The sequence below is a fragment of the Littorina saxatilis genome, linkage group LG3, assembly GCF_037325665.1.
Source record: "Littorina saxatilis isolate snail1 linkage group LG3, US_GU_Lsax_2.0, whole genome shotgun sequence".
Taxonomy (NCBI): Eukaryota; Metazoa; Mollusca; class Gastropoda; order Littorinimorpha; family Littorinidae; genus Littorina; species Littorina saxatilis.
Window position 1 is genome coordinate 72,911,409 of NC_090247.1, and position 23,458 is coordinate 72,934,866.

At 40.8% G+C, this 23,458-nt stretch overlaps 2 protein-coding genes across 3 annotated transcripts in view; both read left to right on the forward strand.

Moving 5' to 3' along the window:
* The first annotated feature begins 44 nt into the window (after positions 1–44).
* Positions 45–7,144, forward strand: LOC138963212 (charged multivesicular body protein 2a-like). 2 transcript variants are annotated; one of them, XM_070335262.1, is made up of 6 exons: positions 45–168; positions 1,913–2,100; positions 3,036–3,215; positions 3,569–3,699; positions 4,169–4,230; positions 4,593–7,144. In XM_070335262.1, exons 2-6 carry the CDS (start codon positions 1,927–1,929, stop codon positions 4,718–4,720), a joined length of 675 nt encoding a protein of 224 aa, XP_070191363.1. In that variant the 5' UTR covers positions 45–168; positions 1,913–1,926; the 3' UTR covers positions 4,721–7,144. The 2 variants fall into 2 exon arrangements, with proteins under 2 accessions (XP_070191363.1, XP_070191364.1); XM_070335263.1 differs by having other exon boundaries at positions 47–164.
* Positions 7,145–8,314: 1,170 nt separating this feature from the next.
* Positions 8,315–23,458, forward strand: part of LOC138963218 (uncharacterized) — a 23,554-nt gene continuing 8,410 nt past the window's right edge. The window contains exons 1-13 of the mRNA XM_070335275.1: positions 8,315–8,397; positions 9,264–9,328; positions 10,083–10,217; positions 10,960–11,051; positions 11,765–11,933; positions 13,772–14,284; positions 14,486–14,698; positions 15,096–15,165; positions 15,670–15,718; positions 16,786–16,951; positions 18,644–18,968; positions 21,742–21,875; positions 22,641–22,720. Coding sequence (XP_070191376.1) covers positions 8,388–8,397; positions 9,264–9,328; positions 10,083–10,217; positions 10,960–11,051; positions 11,765–11,933; positions 13,772–14,284; positions 14,486–14,698; positions 15,096–15,165; positions 15,670–15,718; positions 16,786–16,951; positions 18,644–18,968; positions 21,742–21,875; positions 22,641–22,720 — 2,021 coding nt within the window. The 5' untranslated portion in view covers positions 8,315–8,387. The remainder of the gene's footprint in view (positions 8,398–9,263; positions 9,329–10,082; positions 10,218–10,959; positions 11,052–11,764; positions 11,934–13,771; positions 14,285–14,485; positions 14,699–15,095; positions 15,166–15,669; positions 15,719–16,785; positions 16,952–18,643; positions 18,969–21,741; positions 21,876–22,640; positions 22,721–23,458) is intronic.

Here is a 23,458-nt window from a genome sequence, read left to right on the forward strand (position 1 = left end):
GAAACTAGTAACATTATTGATGAAAGCTTTTATATTGAGATTAGCACTCATATTAGAATGACGTCAGATCAAAAACATCACAACACTTGCAGTTCCTTCTTCTTCACAGCAGATAAAGTTTGGGCCAGACAGGCTGTTTAGAGTTTAATTTGTCAACAAACCAGGCAGGTACGTTGGTATTTGTACAATTCCTGGGTTCTGTAAGATATCGAGTCAATTAAATGTAAACGTAGCCGGAAAAAAATGATAAATGGCAAACGCTTCTTGGATGAATTTTTAGTGTGATGTCGCAACCGATTGTGAGGGATAGTGTCTTTATAATCATAGCCTCATGAAAATTAGTCATTCATTCGAGCAGACTGTAGTGATCAGTAACGGCAGAAGCTTTCTTTTTAGTCAGAGTGTACGAGGTGTTAAGGATACTTTGTTTTCATAGTATTGTTGCTTTATTTGGTCAGTATTGGCTTCATTTGATTTTTCATTTATTTGTTTACAAAAATTCCCAGTTGGTTTTCCCAGAACAGGTAAGTGCACACTAGAGCAGTCATTTCTTCACACAGGAAACATTGTGAGGTGTATGCGAAATTAATGATATGGACATGCAGCATTTTTGGTCTGTACCAGTTTCAACATGATTGTTTAAAAGTTTAATCGCAATGGCTTTACATTTACGCTCTGACTCGGTGTACACAGACTTTTGTCCCTGTATCCAGGTTTCCCAATTGCTTCATTTCCGGCCGATTTATGTGGAGGACGTGATGCGCACAAAAAATATTGGCGGTCTAGAAGTGTTGTCTGCGCAATGATCGCGGCGGCTTTCTTGACCGCCAAGGACGACCACGCACGTTGTGAGACGTCATTCATTAGACCTCAATACCACTACCAGGATTGAAAATCCTGTTTAGACTCAGATTATATACCTTTGCCTTTTTTAATTCAGTACTTGTTCTTGACTTAAAGGTGGTCGTCTATATTTTTGCTTTTTTTCAATAATCTTATGGTTAGATTTCGCTAAAAAGTTATGTCAGATGATGAATGAACCATGGGGAAAAAAGTTATTGAAAAAAAAATATATGTAAAAAAAGATTTTATTTTTGGGTAGCGTGACTCACGCTTCCAATATTTTGTTTGCTGAGAACATGTGCTTTGCCTAAAAATACTGACCAATCAAATTCATGTCACTATGCTTATAGCCACGCCCAAACAAGTGCAGCAACAGTTTGACACTGGAGCGCTGTCCACGCTTTTTTTTAAACGCACGAAATGCACGGGATTTGAGAGGAGTTTTGTGCTTGGCATTTTCCAAATAAGGATATCCTACTATGAGTACTACGCTGGAATACTACAATGAATTTTCAAACGGCTACACTGGCTAAGTGGCTTCGTCTTTCCTGATCGAAAGGGGGTGTATTGTTGATAATTGTAGATAATAGACTCTGCATTTTAATGGTCAAATGGCGATTTCGGTATAAAAATGTAGACAAGGACCTTTAAGTTATAATGTAACACTGCAGGGTAACTCTGTTCACTTTTGTCTTCATTTTATCAAGCTCTCAACTTGATTCAAGTGTGCACTTATAAATGTGACTTTGTGAGAGAGAAAAAGTAGTGATGTCACGCTATACTTATAGTGTAGTGTGAATTTTATTCATGATAGCAATGATCAAAGCTGTTGCAAGAGTAGGATTAGAAAACTGTTAACATCATGACACAGAATAAATGTTAGTATGAATGTGAAATGATGGATGTTGAATTAGTGAGGATCTTTCTGTCTTCATCAGTTGTGTTCTCTTAAATTATAATATTATTTAATAATAATAATAATAATAATAATAAGGGTATTTATATTGTGCAAATCCTAACATAATTCTAATCGGCGAAAATCACCTTCACTTCTTTTTTCTTCGGACAGACCACACAGCCAAAATGCCGTTAGAATGGTTGTTTGGTCGCAAAAAGACGCCAGAAGAGATGTTGCGTCAGAATCAACGAGCGCTGAACAAAGCAATGCGCGATCTGGACCGTGAACGTCAAAAGATGGAGCAGCAGGAAAAGAAGGTCATCGCAGACATCAAGATGATGGCCAAGAAGGGACAGATGGTACGTTTGTAGAGCTCTTTGGTTGTGGTTTTCACTGTGTCTTGCGCGTGTGTCTGTCCATGTATCATCCTGTCCCTATCACTCTATGTGTCTGTCCATGTATCTTCCTGTCCCTATCACTATGTGTCTGTCCATGTATCTTCCTGTCCCTATCACTCTATGTGTCTGTCCATGTATCATCCTGTCCCTATCACTCTATGTGTCTGTCCATGTATCTTCCTGTCCCTATCACTATGTGTCTGTCCATGTATCTTCCTGTCCCTATCACTCTATGTGTCTGTCCATGTATCATCCTGTCCCTATCACTCTATGTGTCTGTCCATGTATCATCCTGTCCCTATCACTCTGTGTGTCTGTGCATGTATCTTCCTGTCCCTATCACTCTATGTGTCTGTCCATGTATCATCCTGTCCCTATCACTCTATGTGTCTGTCCATGTATCTTCCTGTCCCTATCACTCTATGTGTCTGTCCATGTATCATCCTGTCCCTATCACTCTATGTGTCTGTCCATGTATCTTCCTGTCCCTATCACTCTATGTGTCTGTCCATGTATCATCCTGTCCCTATCACTCTATGTGTCTGTCCATGTATCTTCCTGTCCCTATCACTATGTGTCTGTGCAAAAAGTATATATTGTCTGTGTATGTGTTAGTAAGTTGTTAGCATCTGTCTGTGTGTGTCTGATGTGTGTGTCTTGGAGGAATTAACTTACGCTTTTATTTCAAGCTCTGTTACTATTTAATCATTTTGTGGTTAGGTACTCTTTTTTGTGGGTGGTTTTATTTGATTATTTTTCACTGGTGAACAAAAGATAATCCCTTTTCTTTTAAAAAAAAAGGGAAGCTTTCCTGGGACAGAGTAACACTGACAGGAAACTCTTTGTTTTGGATGTTTGATACTGATATTTGTTTCAATCACTTATTTTGTTGACAGGATGCTGTGAAGGTTATGGCTAAGGACTTGGTGCGAACGCGGCGTTACGTCAAAAAGTTCATCTCACTGCGAGCCAACATTCAGGCCGTGTCACTAAAAATCCAGACACTGAAAGCCAACAACACCATGGCCAATGCTATGAAGGGAGTTACCAAGGCCATGGCCGCAATGAACAAACAGGTACAACAAATTTCAGTCACTGTCACTGAAAGGTTTGTTTTGGTGGCAGAACTCAAGTTGGTGTCAATCAGACTATCACTTTATCAGAGCTGCTTGTTTCTCTTGAGGGAACGGACATGTGATACTGCCTTTAAATTTAGAAGAATATGATGTGTAGGAGATTGAATAACATTAAAATCAATGGAACTGACTTGATGATTTCATCATTGCACAAAAATAACTACAATGCATTGAACTCACTTCTTTGATATTTAATTTATAAATGAAACAAAATTAATAGTTGAGCTGGAACTGACTTTACTATATTTGATTAATGAACACAAAAATATGATACATATTAATTGTCCTTACAGTTGAAGCTGCCCCAAATCCAGAAGATCATGATGGAGTTTGAGAAGCAGTCGGAGGTCATGGACATGAAGGAGGAGATGATGAGCGATGCCATTGACGATGCCCTCGGCGACGAAGATGATGAGGATGAAAGGTAAAGAAGATTTGTATTGTGAAGAAGATGCTCTTGATAGTCAGCCAATGGTTGTGAATGTGATGAAAGTTGTTCAAGAAGTGAAATCAATGAGTTTGGGAATTTCTTAGTACAATTTTTACTACCTCCCCCTGGGGTATTTCACTTTAGCTCCAAACTTTGAAAGCTAGGTTATGTAAAAAAATATTTTTTATAAAAGTGCAAGATTTGAAATCCTTGCTTGTAAAATTCACAAAATTACATATCTTGAGGCGCTTTTTTATATTTTTTTTATTTTTTTATTTTTTTATAAGTTGAATAGCTTATATAGTGCAAGTTTCAAAATTCTCATTGTCACTGATGTGCTGACAAAATAGTAATTTGAAATGTTATGAATATGTTCTTGGAGAGGGGCTGTGCTTGTAACTTTTGGTTTTTGTTTTGTTCAGGAAGGTGGAACTGACACTGTATTTTGTTTTTCATCTTTCAGTGACGCTATTGTTTCCAAGGTGTTGGATGAGCTTGGTCTGCAGATGGCTGATGACCTTGCTGGTGAGAGGAATAGAAACAATGTTTTTCATGAGATAAATCTAATTTATTAATATATATACTGATTCATAGATAACTGTTTTCAAGGCTCCAATAATGTTTCCCTCTTTTGAATATTTTATTTTTTGTTTCAAATATAAAAAAAATTCACGTGTCATCTTCTTTCTGCCTTTTCTCTTTTGGATCTAAGCATCCAACCTTTTCTTCGTTGCCTTTTCGTACCAAGATTTCTTAATGAAGTTATTATAAGTCAAGTTGATCATCAGTTTTTGGGATATTTTTGCTGCATTATTAGGATCATCATATCTGCAGAATTATATTTTGTGTCCGTTTTATAACCCTCGCAATAAAACAAATTGTTTCAGGTCTGCCTGGCACGGGCCAGTCCTTGTCAACCGCAGCCTCTGGATCTAAGCAACCAGTTGCCGCTGCCGCTGTGGGCGATGCAGATGCCGATCTTGAAGCTAGATTGGATAACTTGAGACGGCAGTAAAAGTGAAAAGATTTTTCACAGGGTGATTGACCCCAACGGGTCAAGCTGAAACAAAACAAGAGCCAGACAAAGTGCTAAAAACCATGTCTTTGAAAGAGGAAAATGAAAATGTGGAAAACATTCAAAAGTAGCAGATTAAAAGGGTTAATTGATAAGAAACGAAGTCATTTTTGCAAAATTATGTGTACACACTTTTCTGGAAAGACACAAAAAGGGTACACGTAGCCTGAAACATTTCAATGGAGATGTAAAGAAAGGGTACACGTAGCCTGAAACATTTCAATGGAGATGTAAAGAAAGGGCTGAAAACACATTTGAAGGGGGGTTTCCTATTTCAAGAAGTGAGCACCATTAATTATGACAGATTTCTTGCTTAGTTGCCCAGACCAGCTGTGATTCTGAGTTAAATTTTCAGTCAATATCAGCCACTCAACACTAGCTAAACCTTATGAAAGTATCTGCTTGCCGTACTGTGTTCAGAAACACAAGGCTCTTGAGCTTGACAGTCCTAGATAATATTGTGACTTGTTGTCAGTGTATTTGTGGTGCCTTTTGGTCTAATGTAGCAACAAATATCATCAGGTAAAAATCCTCAGAAAAATGCACGTCGACTGAGACTGAGACTTTCAAGGTCGTTTTACCCTGATCTTGTGTAGCATTTGTCAAAGCTTTTGGATCATGAAGGTGTCTTCTGATGGTTTTGCACTGGGGCTTGAAAACTATCATTTGTTGTTCCAATCATGCTTTGATTTAAGAATTGTTAGGGTTTGTCACAAGAAATAATCAGCAAGATTTATTTGTGAGTCATTGGTCTTGTTATAACATGGGGAGATCTTTTTGTGGTTGAGTTTAATTGTATGTGTGTGGCTAATTTGCTTTTAAAATGTGTATGGTTGGATATTTCTTTGTGAAATAATATGTGTACAGACTTGTCACTGTGTGCTGTTGTTCCTCCCCCACCCCATCCCCAACTTCCCCGCGTCTTAAACATCGCCTCTCCCTCACCTCTTTATTTCTTCAAATAAAGTTCTCTGCTGCAGATATTTCTTGGATATGGTTACTTAAAAGTAGCATGAATTTTTTGTTTTATATCATTTACAACCCCCCGCGGGTTAGGGGGAGTCCCATATTGGTTGGGACGAGAAAGAATTTACCCGATGCTAACCAGCATGTCGTAAGAGGCGACTAACAGGTTATGTTTCTCCTTTTACCCTTGTTAAGTGTTTCTTGTATAGAATATAGTCAATGTTTGTAAAGATTTTAGTCAAGCAGTATGTAAGAAATGTTACGTCCTTTGTACTGGAAACTTGCATTCTCCCAGTAAGGTCATATATTGTACTACATTGCAAGAACCTGCAGCAATTTTTTGATTAGTGCTTTTGTGAACAAGAAACAATTAACAAGTGGCTCTATCCCATCTCCCCTCCTTTCCCCTATCCCGTCTCCCCCCTTCCCCCGTCGCGATATAACCTTGAATGGTTGAAAACGACGTTAAACACCAAATAAAGAAAGAAAGATATCATTTACATCACAAAGGACAGGTACAACTGTAATCTGACATGTAAATGTGTAGCAATGTTGTAGGTGATTTTGTGTTTTTAAAACATTAAATTGTCTGAAATTTATCTGTTTTAGGCCACTTTTTTTTTCCGTGTGTGTTTGTTGCATTTGTTTGTTTAAGTTTCCCTGTGCTCATCAGTGACTTTTCTGTCTACAAGTTTAATCAAATTATTGATAGTTTGGATTGAAGTGAGATTGAAGTTATGAGTGTGTTTTGTAAATGCTCTGTGAAATTGAAGTGAATGGCTACAGATGCCCCACCCCCACCCCCACCCCCCTTCCTCCTTTTACTGTTTTAGTAAGAACATGCTTTCTTTGACTTCCTGTTGATAAGCTGTGTAAATCTACCCCCATTTTAAGACTCTCCCCTTTTTAACCCCTTCACTGCCCACCCCGTATGTAATACGTGGTCATTTTCTGTTTATCGTACGCCCATAACCGTATCTCATACGTGGGATTTGTGTCAACAACATTTCAGGACATTTCTGAAAACTAAATGGGAGGTAACCACTGTCCAAGTACTTGTAGGGGTTCTAAACACAGTTCTTTCCCATAGACCATTCGGATAAGTTACTACCACTGTGGCAGTGAAGGGGTTAAGACCTAAGTTTCTGGGATTTTGTTTAGGTCTTGCATGGGGGTTCCACTGTATTGTTTATTGTTACTTAGAAGATAAGAAAATACAGAACACCACATGCAAATATAATCGCAATTTAATTCATCTATACATGACCCCAAGTTGTAAATAACCCTTTTCTGTTTCTGCTTAATTATGGCACAATTCTGATTATGTAAGTGATTTTATATTTTTTCTGTCTTAAATGTGTACATTTTTACTGAAGAAATAAAATGAATTTGTATGAACACATGTCTTTTTCCTATTTTATTCGGGTTTACTTTATGTCAACTGCATAGAAAACATGTTTGTTGGTTTGTCATAATTATCAGTATTCTGTACGTACTTCACACATACAGGTATATTTAGTATGCCAGGTGCTCTAAAATACAATGCACAATAAGACACCACCCATATTGAGGAGAAGGACATGCTAGTTTCAAATCTAGTCATATATGTGTATCAAATCTGCTTATAGTTCTCTCTCTCTCTCTCTCTCTCTCTCTCTCTCTCTCTCTCTCTCTCTCTCTCTCTCTCTCTCTCTCTCTCTCTCTCTCTCTCTCTCTCTCTCTCTCTCTCTCTCTCTCTCTCTCTCTCTCTTTTGTTTTTGTTTGCCTGTTTTGCCCATGAACCTTGTATACGTGTGTGTGCGTGCGTGTGTGTGTGTTACTTTAAAAAAAATGTGTTAAAGGTTTTTGTCTATCTTTATTATTATTGTTTTTGTTTGTCAATATGTCAGTTGGTAGCGCGCTGGCTTTGTAGCCAGTTGGTCGCTATCAGCGTGGGTTCGATCCCCACGTTCGGCGAGAGATTTATTTCTCGGAGTCAACTTTGTGTAGACTCCCTTTGGTGTCCGAACACCCCCGTGTGCACGAAAAAGATAGCACGTTCACAGCAAAAGTCTCAGGGCTTGGAAAACACGAAGACACGCATGCACCATCTCTCGTCTCTTGATTATCATGATCGTATTTCGATAATTTGACGAGACAAACCCAATGCTGGTGTGTCGAAGAAGACAGCCACAGCGGGCTTGTTCCGGCGAATCAAAGTATCACACCATATCTTCAGCGTATTACCAATACCTGTCCCAATATAGACCAGTTGGTCTAAGAGGACGTTAAACCCTAATAGTCAGTCAGTCCGTCAATATGGCTAAGCTAAAGACAGTAACCGATCAAAGCCTCTCTCTCTCTCTTTCTCTTTCTCTCTATCTATCGTGTATGTGTTTGTATTTGTGCTCTCTCAGAAGTTAGATGGAAGAAACAACCAAAATAATTTAGGAAATCAGTGTATTTCTCTTTCCCTTTGACTGCGCACAGCGGTATGAACGGCAGCCGTTCACTGTTGCACACATTTGCGTCGTCTGCTCCGGCGTAAATCTCGCAGGTGGTCACGTGACTGTTAACTTGACAACAAGTTTGGCGTCCATCATGGCTGCCAAGTAATGTGGATGATTTTTTACCCAAAAGTGAAAGAAAACAACACAAAAGCATGGATCGAGGTAACTGATTATTTTTTCTGAGAACCCTCATGTTTTGCTAACAGTATTGCAATCGAAAGGTCGGTGTAGTGATAACTACGAATGTATGGTTAAATGACGCGAAAGGCCATTTGGTGCAGGTGCTTGTGCGAGTGCCAAGAAGAAAGTTGACTTTTTCTCATTGAGTCTGATGCTAGCCCGCGTGTGTGTGTGTGTGTGTGTGTGTGTGTGTGTGTGTGTGTGTGTGTGTGTGTGTGTGTGTGTGTGTGGGTTGATGTGTGTGCATGCGTGTGATTATGATGTAAAACGTTACGAAAAGAAAATATGCCATTTATGAGTGCATTCGGTCAAGAATAACAGATTAGGCTGATAATGATGCTGTTTGTGAAATATTTGCAAACAAACATAGATACAGAACACGAGTGTGTGTGCATGCATGCACACACACATGCACACACACGCACGCACGCACGCATACACACACACACACACACACACACACACACACACACACACACACACACACACACACACACACACACACACACACACACACACACACACACACACACACACACACACACACTTACACACACACACACACACACACACACACACATGTGTGAACGCACTTGCTCAAACTCACACATATAAACATACACACACAGACACATGCACATTAACACACACACACACACACACACACACACTCACGCACACACTCATTTGAAAGGAATACCTTTTTTCTCTGATTATGTCAAATGAATTCAGTGCTCTGAATACTTACAAAAAGGATGAACATTTTATAAATCTTTCTGTGAGATTTTCCTTCGATCTTTTGCTTTTTTATTTAAAAAATACGAAATTTTTCATTTTACTAATTTTAGGCAGAAAGAACCTGGAGATGCTTGCAGAGGAGGATGATGAAGAGGAAGTAGAAGGATTCAAGGATGTGAGTCAGTCATGATGACAGTTTTGTTTGCTAATATGTTTTGATTTTGTTTGTTTGTTTTTTGATTTCTTGTTGCTGCCTGTTACAGTGTGCACATGTTGTTACATCAAATGTTTGCTTAGTGTTCAGGTGACAGTGGCCACATTTTCTGTCATTTTAACACTAACTCAAGCAATGATAATACAATTCTTTGAGGGTGCATGCAATTTCCCCAGATGTGTAAAATTAAGGAAGTGACTTACATTATAGCAAAAAATAAATGCCTTCAAAATGTATAAAGCTACAGTGCAACTTTCAGAGTAAAACTTGCCATTTTTTTGCACAGTAAAATTTCTATGTACTTAAACGTGTTTAATATTGTGTGAGACGATGACTGTCTATTGCATTGTTGCGCGTCTTGTTGGATTGTTTTGTGAGTTGTTGCGTTGTGGCGCACTAATAAGACGTGTGCAAGATATATCACGTGAGACCGCGAGACTCGTGAAAGATCTCAGCAGTCAAGCGCGAACATTGGGAAAGTAAAGAACAAGAAACGACTTCGCTGGCTCGACTCAGTTTTTATTGGTTTGACTGAGAAGATTTCACCAATGAACAACCATCAGAACAATAGAGCAACAACACCACAATTGTATTCATTATTATTTGTGTCAAATGTTTCCTTCAGATTAGAAGCACTTTGATAGTAATGTGTAGTTGTAGTTAACTAGGGTTTTCACTACTTTTTCCACTGACTTTGGTTTGCCTGTTTACACAGACAGAAGATGAGTCGGAAACTGATTCAGAGGACGATGAAGATTCTGGAGTGAGGCGAGGGGAACCAAACAAGTTTGATGGCCTGTGTGATGGACTGCTCAATGCAATGTCCCTTGTGCACAATGCGCTAAAAGATGTAAGTTTGTGTAGTTTGAAGTATAAAACCTTTCTGGCTTAATTGCCACATCCTGTGATAGTGACCTGTCAGAACACAGTAGCGCTACTTTTTTTATGCATTGCCGGTTAGAAACCTGTCAGATTTGGTGAGCTGGTTGGTAGGGAGGGTCTGGCTGCTGTGGTCTCCTGGTATGCTCTTGCAAATGGAGTTCAGCAACAGTATTTTTGTGTTGGGCTATTAGTATTACGTTAGCTTGAACTCACTCCTTGTTGACTGGATTTGCCTTTGGTATACATGGTAACTATGTTGTCTGATTTATTTGTTACTTATAAAACCATCTTTGAGTAATTGGTGTACATGGTATGTTGTCTGATTTATTTGTTACTTATAAAACCATCTTTGAGTAATTGGTATACATGGTATGTTGTCTGATTTATTTGTTACTTATAAAACCATCTTTGAGTAATTGGTGTACATGGTATGTTGTCTGATTTATTTGTTACTTATAAAACCATCTTTGAGTAATTGGTATACATGGTATGTTGTCTGATTTATTTGTTACTTATAAAACCATCTTTGAGTAATTGGTGTACATGGTATGTTGTCTGATTTATTTGTTACTTATAAAACCATCTTTGAGTAATTTTGCAAGCTACCTGACAACAAGGGAATGTTTTTCTCCTGCGTTGACTTTGTTTTTCCTTTTTTTGGGTAAAGGAGAAAAAAGAATCTGTTTCTTCATTTTTGACTGTATTTCCAGGTACTTGACATGAAGGATGAGCTACTCAAGCATGCTCTGCCACCAACTGTCCTCATTCACCTGTCTATGACTACCAGTAAACTCTACCGCAGGTAACAATCTATGTTTGGGAAGGGAGATTGTGTGTAAGACTCTCAAAGCCAAGAGTTAGTTTTCCTGTTGATGGCACCATGGCTTTGGTTCACAGACAGTCCTAGCTAGACAGCTGATTAAAAAGAGGCTGCTGTTAGAAAAATGCATAGTGACTCATGGTTTGATCATATTCTAAATCATTTGTTTGTACAGTTATATGAGGCTCGGAGGATTTTATGAAGGGTAAAGGGGACTTTGGTGAGGGTAAGAGAATTAACCCCTTCACTGCCCACCCCGTATGTAATACGTGGTCATTTTCTGTTTATCGTTTGCCCATAACCGTATCTCATACGTGGGATTTGTGTCAACAACATTTCAGGACATTTCTGAAAACTAAATGGGAGGTAACCACTGTCCAAGTACTTGTAGGGGTTCTAAACACAGTTCTTTCCCATAGACCGTTCGGATAAGTTACTACCACTGTGGCAGTGAAGGGGTTAACACTTTCTTTGGGGAAAAAGAGCACTCAACAGCATTGTTTACAACTCCTATGGATCATTTCTTAAAATGTACAAAGAGAACTATATCATCATACACTGTAATTGAAAACGGCTTTCCAACCTGTAAATATTAAACTTCACTGTATCTGCAAGAGAAGGATAAACGCCTCAAAATCAAAGGTGTGAGTTCCTCAGTGTGCTGAATTTATGGACAACCTGCATGGCGTTTACAGTGTGAGTGATCTGAGCATGCCAACGAATGAGCTGGTGAGACTGGTGCGTGTGTATTCCACACCCTGGGAAGAGAAGAGCGCTGCACTGAAGAAACTCCACGAAGACTATGAGAGCAAGCAGAGACAGCTCAACATTGCTATCAAGAGGCTCCAGCTGGTTGACGCACATGTAAGTACAGTGGAACCCCCCTTTTAAGACCCCCCCACCTCCCTTTTTGACTCACATGCGAAGCAAAAGTGAGTCTATGTACTCACCCCAGTCGTCCGTCCGTCCGTCCGTCCCGGCGTCCGTCCGGAAAACTTTAACGTTGGATATTTCTTGGACACTATTCAGTCTATCAGTACCAAATTTGGCAAGATGGTGTATGATGACAAGGCCCCAAAAAACATACATAGCATCTTGACCTTGCTTCAAGGTCAAGGTCGCAGGGGCCATAAATGTTGTCTAAAAAACAGCTATTTTTCACATTTTTCACATTTTCTCTGAAGTTTTTGAGATTTAATACCTCACCTATATATGATATAAAGGGCAAAGTAAGCCCCATCTTTTGATACCAGTTTGGTTTACCTTGCTTCAAGGTCAAGGTCACAGGAGCTCTTCTAAGTTGGATTGTATACATATTTTGAAGTGACCTTGACCCTGAACTATGGAAGATAACTGTTTTAAACTTAAAAATTATGTGGGGCACATGTTATGCTTTCATCATGAGACACATTTGGTCACATATGATCAAGGTCAAGGTCATTTTGACCATTATGAAATATGACCAAAATAAGGTAGTGAACCACTAAAAGTGACCATAACTCATGGTAGAAAGAGCCAATAAGCACCATTGTACTTCCTATGTCTTGAATTAACAGCTTTGTGTTGCATGACCTTGGATGACCTTGACCTTGGTTGGGTCAAGGTCACATGTATTTTGGTAGGAAAAATGTGTAAAGCAGTTCTTAGTGTATGATGTCATTGCTAGGTTTAGCTGAAGGTCAAGGTCATGTAAAGGTCAAGGTCAAGCATGTGAGTGTATGGGCTTTGCCCTTCTTGTTTGAGACCTTGATTTGTCAGATCTTTTATTCTTTAACGTCTCTAAATTTACTCCCATTTTAAGACTTTGTCATTTTTTAAGACAAGATTTTCTGAGATTTTGGGAGGTCTTAAAAGGGGGGTTCCACTGTATGTCACAACTTTGGAATAACTGTTATCCATTTGTCTGTAACTTAATAAGTATTCTTGCGATTAAACAATAATTGCAATGAAGGGACATGTTCCAGTCCTCTATCTCATGCATCGAAGGTGTCCTAGCTAGATCATTATGAGAGATGGGGGAATTCATAGTCAGACAGGGAGTGTCAGTTCATGCGACTTGAATTTCAGTAATGGTTGTTTGATATCATTTCCTTTTTTTGGCTCACGTAAGTGTAGCCTATGCGATGCTAACTTTTGTCTGTGCGTGCGTGCGTGCGTGCGTGCGTATGTATGTATGTATGTATGTCTGTGGTAGAAACTTTAACATTTCGTCATTTGAAGACGTCACATTATGACGTAAGAGGGTTAGACGTCACGCGAAGGAATTACTGAAAGTCTCGGTCATTATTTTGAGCGGGCCGAGACTAGTTGGCTGTCGTGTCCCTGTAAGTAGGCTACAAAAGTCATGCAGACAGACAGATCTAGATCTAGTGTCTCGCTTTCTTGCACAGTGTCACCTATGCTTACTGTGTGTGTGTGTATGTGTGACGGAGTGATTGAGTTTGTGTTACTGTTTGTCGATTTCTTACGTGAGCCTTGAAGGCTTCGCCTCTTGTTCTAAAGATGTTTGAAAGGCAGCTTTTGCAACAGAATAAACCGGGCAAGCATTAGTAGCCAACCAACCAACTAACCAATTAAACAAACAACCAAACAAACAACATACTCACACCATTAGTAATTTGTTTGTGTCTTTGTTGCTCCTAACAAACAAACACTGTGGCAAATTTCAGTATACTCACGGTTAAATTTCTGCTGTATTTCAGTCCAAGCGCATCGCCAGAGAAAAGCGTGTCATGAACTGGGAGAAGTTGTTTGCCAAGCTGACGTCTACGAAAGGCCATGGCCGCCGATGGAAATTCCTCATCGAGACGATCAAGCAGAAAGCTAAGATGGGCCTGGAACATGTCCAAGCCTACACACAAGCTCTGGAAGAGTCCAGCGAGTCGGAAGATGAAGATGTACTTACCCAAGCACCAACAACTCGGCCAGAAGTGGGAGATGCGGTCAGCGAAAATCAGAGTGAAGTATTTGACGAGGGTGAAGAGAGCAGAGGTGGTGATAATGATGATGAAGATGAAGGAGACGAGGACAAAGATGAAGAGGATGATGATGATGATGACGAAAGCAAGGACAAGGATGGTGATGATACAGAGAGCGAAGCAAGCGGGTTGAAGTTCGCTAACAACGATTCTGACGTTCCCACGGTAACGATTCACCTGGCCAACACCAGCGATGACGGGTCTGATGATGCATATAGTCGTATGGGTTCTCCAAAGGTGAAGATTTGTTTGGCTTCTTTCTTGCCTCTGTATGTAACTGAGCGAGTGGATGTTTGTGTTAGTCTATGTTAGTGTGTGTGTGTGTGTGTGTGTGTGTGTGTGTGTGTGTGTGTGTGTGTGTGTGTGTGTGTGTGTGTGTGTGTGTGATGATGTCTATATAAGATTTGATTCTATTAATTTGTATTCTTTTTCTCACAGAAAGTACGGTTTGAAGAAGAGAGAGTGCAAGTGATCAAGCCTCCAATGAAGGATGAGGAGATTACCACAGAGACACCTGACTATGATCGCTCCCTGTTTGTCCGTATTTACTGTCCCAACGGATTGGAGGATAAAGAATTCATCAGGTGCAGTCTCACCTGTAATGGTCAGATCTTCAAAACAGGAATTCTGGATTCTCGAGACGATGAAGAGGTAAGGGAAATTTGCAGTAGAAGTTTGCCAGTGTGAGGATTGCAGACGTAGTTGTGTGGGTTGGGAAATGTGACGAGTTTGTAGGATGTGTGTGCGTTTGTCTGTCTGTCTGCCTGTCTGTTTGTCGGTCACTCTTTCTGTCACCCTGTCTGTCACTCTGTCTGTCACTCTGTATGTATGTCTGTCTGCTTCCTTGCTTGTGTTTGCCCCACTCTGTCGGCATAAAATGATATGTGTATAATTATTTCCTCCTTTTTGTTTGAAAGCCACTAAATTGCAAATGTTTTGTGAAATAAAATGCTAACCTCCATATCGCTTATGGTATATGAAGTGCAGAACAGTATTTCCTATCATTCATGAATTGCAGCTAACACACAAATTAATGTGTGTATTTTAGGAAGAAGCAGAACTGCCCTCAGCTTCCAAGCGACCTCGCGCTGCTGGAAATAGTAGACGAACACCTGAAGGTTAGTTGGTTGTGGGGTAGTGCACAAAGTGACCAAGTGAATGTCAACTTTGCTGGGGTGTATTTGTTTCTTTGTGTGCATGCTGTGTGTTTGAGTGTGTGTGTGTGTGTGTGTGTGTGTGTGTGTGTGTGAGTGAGTGTGTGTGTGTGTGTGTGTGTATGGGTGGGTGTTTGATTGCCTGCCAATGGCTGTATCGTTGCCTGTCTTGGCTTAATTTTTATCTGCCTGTCTTGTGTGTGTGTGAATGTGTGTGTGCGTGAATGTGTGTGTGCGTGTGTGTTTGATTGCCTGCCAATGGCTGTATCGTTGCCTGTCTTGGCTTAATTTCTATCTGCCTGTCTTGTCTGTCTGTCTGTCTGTCTGTCTATCTGTCTGTTTGTAAGTCTGTATATTTACCTACCTGTCTGTCTTCATGATGCCTGCCCACCTATCTGTCTGCCATCTTTAACTGTAACCTTTAAATGTCATGTTATATCTGGTTATTTGGGTTGTTTCGAATTGCAGGGTCACAACCTTCAAAGCCAGAAGAACCTCCTGTGAAAAAGTCCAAGAGGTTGGTTTACTTGTGATATTTATGCTAAATTGTAACAGTACAAGATGTGGATGTTAAAAATTCAAACACGCACATGTGAGGCATCAAAAGGCTAGATGCTGGTTATCATGATAGATGTTAGTGTGACAGGGAGACTTTTTTTTGACCGTCGCCCTTCACAGCAGACTCTGCAGAGTTGTTCACCTTAGAAGTAGGCAACACCTGTGGATTGTAGAGTTCTGTTTGTGATGGGGTCTGGCGGCTAGCTTTTGTCTCTCTGTATGTTCATGGATTCCTTTGAGAATGCATAAAAGTTTTTATAGGGCTTAGAAATAAGCTCTAAAATTCTCAATCCTGTTTGATTGGACTTCGCCTCCAAAGGTGATTGTGGTGTTTCGGCACTCGGTTACATTAGTGTTGTTGTTTTTGTTGTTGTTTTTGTTGTTGTTGTTGTTGTCTTGTTTTCTGAGAGGCTTGTTTATGTGTCTTTTTTTCTGACCTTTTTCCTTTCTGTTCCCCATTCCAGTTTGATATTTTGTGTCACAAAAAAAGAAATAGTTTTGTCCCAGATTTAAGCGTCAGTACTACTGTAGTCTGAAGAATCAAAGTTTTTTAGTTTTGAAACAGCATGTGTCAGTGGTGATTTGAAAGAAATCCTGGGTGGCCGGGTAGCTCAGTTGGTAGAGCACTAGGGTCCTTAGGGTCACCGGTTCCAATCCAGGCCGGGAGAGACATGGGTGAACTTTATGTGCAGACTCAGAGATGGTATCCATGTCCCACCACAGTGGCACGTAAAAGACCTCGGTCATTCTGCCATAACTGCAGGTGTCTAATTAACCTAAACATGCACACAGCTGGGTATCACGACTCTTGTTGCTGCTAGCTTTCCACTGGGAGGAAGCGACCCAAATTTCCCAGCAATGGGATCATAGAGTAAATGTTTCAGCTTGCTGTTTGACCTCGGGGGATCATAGCCCTTCAGTGTTCTATTCTAAGAAAGAAGAAAAAAATTTAAAAAACATCTGCATTGGGTGTTATGTTACTATTGCTTATGAAATTGATTATCTTTCGGATTTGACCCTTTGTAGGTTTAGCGAGTTTGAGCTGAAATTGCCGGACGAGGTCGCAGAGGGAGTGTGGAGAACAAGGGACATGAAGGACGACCCTGTCAATCTTCAGATTGCAGTGCATCATGGACAGTATGAGGAACTCTTTGCCGTGGCAACCATTGACTTCATCGACATCAAAGATCTTGTGAGTATGGAGTGTTAGTTCAATTCAATATTGGGGTTCAATAACAAGTTTTTAAGCTGTAGTATGAGCATTAGAATTAAAATTTCTTTCATTACTTTGTGCATCTGATTTGGCCATTGATTCTCTTTGTACAGTTGAACCTGTCAAAAACAACCACCTAAAGGACTGACCAAAAGCGGTCATTACAGACATTTGGTCACTATTAGAAGGTGAATTATATAAAAAATTAAATTCCCTGGGGATTTCTTTGGGGTGTTCGTTATGGGCAGGTGGTCAATTTGGAGAGGTGATCGCAAGGACAGGTTGGACTGTATAGTCCTTTTCATCCACTGCAACTTGAAATAAATATGACAAGTGATCATTCCTCAAAGGTTTGATTACAGCAGTCCCTCTCATGAACGGACACCCTTGGGCCATAGCAAACCTGTCCGTACATTTGTCATTGCAGGTTGTCATTGCAGGTGGCCGGTCACGGGAGGGGTGAGGAGTTTAGCCAGCTACCCCTCCCCCCCCCCTCTTTCTCTCTCCCTCCCCCCAGCCATGTACTGTTTGGGGCTGTGGCCAGTGAGGTGTCAGCTAATTGAGGCCAGATGCACTCATGTTCACTCAGAGCAAAACCAGTTGACTGTGTCTAACTTTTGGCAAAGCAAGACAACTGAAGGGTTCACAGATTAGGTAACCGACTCACTGGTCAAGGCTGAGGGGAAACAAGAGTATCGTGTCAATGAAAGAGGTTACACACAGACACGCGAAGCTGAGAACTGTGGACGATTTTTCACTCTCTTTCTCGGAGGGCCTTTATCGACTGTGGCTTCTGTTGTTTACGTCCAACAGACAAGAATAAAGAGCATAAGCTTAGTGCAGTTTCATGTTGGCATCTTCGCATTTGAAAGCAAGAAAGTGCGTGTACTCCACACCTGACCAAACTGACTACCCCCCTCCTGATGGGTACACATGCACCCAAGTTAACAGAGACTGTCATCACGCCTTTGCAGCTGTGACCTTTGTACTAAGAGCCGGACTGCTCTGTTATCGATTTTGGTGTGGTGAAAATTTGACGATGGTCTGTCCGTACATTGCAGTTATGACCTGCTGTTGGGACCGAAAATGAGTGTCCGTGTCCACGTTTTGCAGTTGGCCGTTTAAGGGGGGGCAAATATAGAAGAAAAACACTCCGTGCCGAGCGAATGTGTCCGTACATGTCAGGTGGCCGCTCACGCCGGGGGCCGTACATTGCAGGGACTGCTGTACTATTTGGCAATTTCTGCATAACATGCTTTTTGTCTAAGTATTGTTTCAAGTATATTTCAAATCCAAAAACAAAGAGACTGCCAACGTTCCAAAATTGAGAATAAAAAAACAAGAAAGGTAAGTTGTTGGAACGTTGTTATTGACAAAATTACGTTACAATTACAAATTTATCGACCCAACGGTCTTTTAAGTGAACAGACAAACAAATATTCACAAAAAACTTGATAGAATCAGTTTTCGCCCACTCGCCAGGAAGCCGAGCGAATGAATAATAATTTTTGTGTGAATATTTGTTTGTCTGTGCTTGACCCGTCTCGGTCTTCGGGTATGGTTAGCCGAGACTATCAAAATGTTTTTTTGGTGTTTTATTTTAGTTTGATACCGACTGACTAATTGTTTTTAAATCGCTTTACACGACTTGTTTTCTTCTTCAATCTACAGCCACTGCAGACCATCGTTCTTCCTACACCCAAAGGGAACGATGAGGTGCTACACTTACGCTCTGACGACGGATCCCTGTCAGAGGATTTATACTTGGACGATTTGTCCGACTCCATCGACCTTACGCTTCCAGACGAAACATCGGAGCATCCCAGTCGTATGCAAACTCGGGATGATCCAGCCAAAGACATTGATGCTCTGCCTTTTCCACTGTATGCTCTGCATGCCACGAAAGCTGACGCTCTGCACAAGCCATGCGCGACCTTGCCGCTGGTGATGTACTGGGGAAAGAGGGAGAGGCCGCGTGTCCACAACAGACAGATTGGTAAGGAGTGTGTAATGGTGTTGGTATTTGTGATACCTTTCTTACTACAGTGGAACCTCCCTTTTAAGACCTTAACAAATCTGGGAAAATCCGCTCTTAAAATAGGATGGAGTCTTAAAATGGGGGTAAATTGTGACCCTCCACCACGAAATGAGTCGCATGTCACCTTTGCATGATTTTCATATTTTTACATTTTCCTAAAGAGTTTTTTTATGCTCTATCCAGTGGTGAAAACCGTTTTAGAAAAGAGGGAAAACTGTTTGAGTTATAAGCCTGTGACTAAGGTGACCCTCACACTGTTACACGGCACTCCCCAGACTTATATTAAGCCTAGCGTAGAACCGCGCGAGGTGACATACGACTCATTTCGTGGTGGAGGGTCACAATTGACAGAGGTTATGAACAGAAAGTCTGCGAAAAAAGGTCTCACTAGGGAGGGAGACTTAAATTGGGGGGTCTTAAAAGGGGGATTCTGCTGTAATACATATGTACCGGCCTTCTATATATATATACGACTAGTGTCTGACTGTCTGTCTGTCTGTCTGTCTGTCTGTCTGTTCGCGATGCACGGCCAAAGTTCTCGGTGGATCTTTTTCAAATTTGGACAACGTATTCAGCTACACCCCGGACACAACCTCATCGATGAGATATTTCAACACGTGCTCTCAGCGCGCAGCGCTGTGGGCGCTGAACCGATTTTTTGTGTGTGTGTTTTTTTTGTTGTCGGGATCCACTACCAGTAACTCTTCCTTATCTTCTCCAGTGTTTTCAGCCGCGATTATCTCCCTTCCTCCGTGTGGCGTCAATCCATATTCCCGTTACTACGTTACTATTTTTAGAATGTCACGATTGCACCCTTAAGTTGTTCTTACTGTAAAAGTAAAAAGGTCGAATCAATTTATAGCCACGCGAAAAATACACTGTCATCTATCTCTATATATTTATAGATATAGATAGATATATACGGCTTCTGTGTCTATGTGTGTGTGTGTGTGGAGGCAACACCTGTGGATTGTAGAGTTCTGTTTGTGATGGGGTCTGGCGACTTTTGTCTGTCTGTATGTTCTGGCATTTGAGAAGCCATAACAGATAATATAGGGCTTAGAAATAAGCTCTAAAATTCTCAATCCCGTTTGACAGGACTTCGCCTTCAAAGGTGATTGTGGTGAACCGCCACGCTGGCTGTCTCTGTCTCGCGATTCACCCCGGCGAAGCCGGGTATTCCTCTAGTTTTATATATGTCTATGCGCACACCACCCGTCATGTACAGCTGAAGTCAAGTCAGCTCCTGTGACGTAAACCCCATGAACAACATCCAGTGGGCATCCAGATCCAGACACTTACTTACTTCGATATGCTGGTTGGCATGAAGTGCAGCATGTGATACCTTTGAGTCTGATGTGAATCACAAACGCATGTGGCTGTGGTGGAGCTGGAACTCTAGCATTTGTATAAATGTTACAGCAGGGCTCCCCACAGACGCCCCTCCTAGCGGGTCCCAGGACCCCCACTTTCAGTTTCTAGAGGGTCCATGGACCCCCACTGCACAATTTTAGAGGGTCCCAAGGGTCCAAAAGCCGAAAAGCCCAGTTGTACTCATAAAACATTATGGTCACGCATAGTTCACTGTGAAGTGTCTTTATCATTGACATATTCTAGGAGGACACACACGCACACACCCACAGACACACACACACACACACACACACACACACACACACGCACGCACACACACACACACACACACACACACACACACACACACACACACACACCCCCCCACACACACACACACACATTTTTGCATCAGTTTCAACCTCCTTTCCGATTTCCTTCGCGTGAAATTGACATCAGTGCTTGCAAAATCCGAAAGATGTACCTCAAGTACGTAATAGCTAACGATTGCAGTCTGAAAATAGTATCTACGGTACGCACGATAAAGGGAATTTAGTGCGTCCCAGGACCCCCTCTTTGAAATTTTAGTGCGTCCCGGGACCCCCTCCACACATTTCTAGTACGTGTTTTGGGCTTCTAGTGCGTACAGGACGCAGGGACCGCGCACTGTGGGGAGCCCTGTGTTACAGTTGGGTGGTGTACACCGTGCCTAAACAATATAAAAGTCTGAACCAGGGAAGAGTATGTGACATCATCATTGTGTGGTATTGTTGGCTTCCAAAAATGTTTTGGTACCGTATTTGACGGATTACAAGACGCACTGTTTTATAAGCCGCACCCACGACTTTTGACAAAAAAATTGGGACGAGCCACGTATAGGCTGCGTGACTATATTAGCCGCCGTCGAAAAAAATATAATCAGATCGTGTCAATCACTCAAAACAACCAGGCAAATGGAAGTACGGTATTTGGCAAAATCGGCTCCGTTGACAAACGAAGATTCGCGAAAGAAAGAGAAAAGCGCCGAGTCTTGAGTAGAGAGCTAATAAAGTACCGGTAATCGCTAATCGAGCGAAAAGAAAATCCGCGGCAACTTCCATTAGGTGAATGCTATTTATAGTTTAGGTAACGTTTTAGCCGCATCTTTTTATAAGCCGCAAGGCGATTTTTTTTGGAAAAAAAGTCGCGGCTTGTAGTCCGTCAAATACGGTAGTTTTCATGCCCCAGTAAAGTTCAGTGGTTATCTACATCTGGTTGTGTCTGTTGTGTTTTCCTACAGATCTGGTCTATGGTAAAAAATGTTTTTAAAAAACATGAGAAAATAAAAAATGTTTTAAAAAAACATGAGAAAATAACTGCATGTTGCTTTAATTTCCAGGTACTCTTGGTGTATACGATCTAGTGTTTGACTTGACGGGCATCGACCTGACCACAACCACGAAAGAAGACTTGCACAAAGAACTGGTGGACCGGTCAGCGTCTGTTATTGGCTTCACTCCTGATGCCCAAGAGGTCAGCACTTTGCCTGATTATGCTTTACTTTGTTCTGTTTTGTTTGTTTGTTGCTATTTTGTGGGAAATAAAAATGGTTTAAAATCATTGTGGCCGGGTGCAATGGCCTAGTGTATAAGATGCCGGCTTTCTAAGTGGATCAAGGTCGAGTGTTCAATCCCAGCCGGGTAAAACTAATCTATCATTTAACGGAAATTTGTCAATTGAAACAATAATTTGAGGAAAATTCTGTCAGTTCAAAATTGTTACCAAAAGAAATTTATTTAAAATAGGTTTTCTTGCGGCGAAGGATTGCGAAACTTGTTAGAACTGCTGTTGCGATCCGGTTTCAGCTTTCAGTTTGTGGCACATTGTCATGTTGAGATCAATGTGTCTTCATTAAGTTAGGAATAGATATCTAGAGCAGAAATTAATAGAACAGTTATTTTTGTGCGTTTTACAGATTAGCATGAAGATTGTTGCAGGGAGTTGTTTGAAAGATATCATTATGTACTATTTACTGCAGAAAGTGTATTTTCTGCATGTTGCAAAATGTCACGTAAATATATTTTCGGTACACTCAAAGGTTCTCTTTCTAAAAGATACTTTCCGTTGTGTTTATTTTGTTTTATCTTTGCTTGTATGTTTGTTTTCTGTGTAAGTTTTGTATCAAGCACAAGAAAAGTTTAATTGTGACCAGCAGGCAGGGTGGGATCAGTTCAGTTGAATTCTCTATATACAGCATCTTTTTTTCCTAATGTTCACAGCTAGGTATTGCTCTTTCAGGAGACTGTTCCCAAGACAGAGTATAATGACCTTATCCACCAACACCAGGAGGAGCTGCAGTACGTCCAGGATGAATATGAGTGAGTATACTGATAATCTTATTTCAGCACTGTAATGAGCGCTTCTGGGGTGATAACGCGAGACAACTCCTGTGATCTTGCCGCGAGGTTCTGCCTGTTACCATTGTCTTTTTACCGTATAAAATGCATGACTTACACACGAACTGTTACCAAAGCGACATGCTATTTGGGACCAATGCACGTTTTTTTTCCTTTCTCGTGTGATCTTGCCGCGAGGTTCCGCCTGTTACCAGCCAAAAGAAAGAAGGGGCATAACCTCACCAGAAACGCCCATTCATAGATTATCGCAGAACCAAGCTATGTGAAGGCTGGTTTCAGAGTCATGCAACTTGGATGAATTTGTCGATAATGAATATGAGTGAGTACTAATAATCTTATTTCAGCAGTGTATAAATTTATAGATTATCCCAGAACAACCAAGCTATGTGAAGGCTGGTTTCAGAGTCATGCAACTTGGATGAATTTGTCGATAATGAATATGAGTGAGTACTAATAATCTTATTTCAGCAGTGTAATTCATAGATTATCCCAGAACAACCAAGCTATGTGAAGGCTGGTTTTAGAGTCATGCAACTTGGATGAATTTGTCAATAATTTTATTTAATCATACATTGGACTCCCCTTTTTAAGACCTCCAAAAATCTCAGAAAATCAGGTCTGTAAAAGGAGGGAGTCTTCTTCTTCTTCTTCTGCGTTCGTGGGCTGAAACTCCCACGTACACTCGTGTTTTTGCACGAG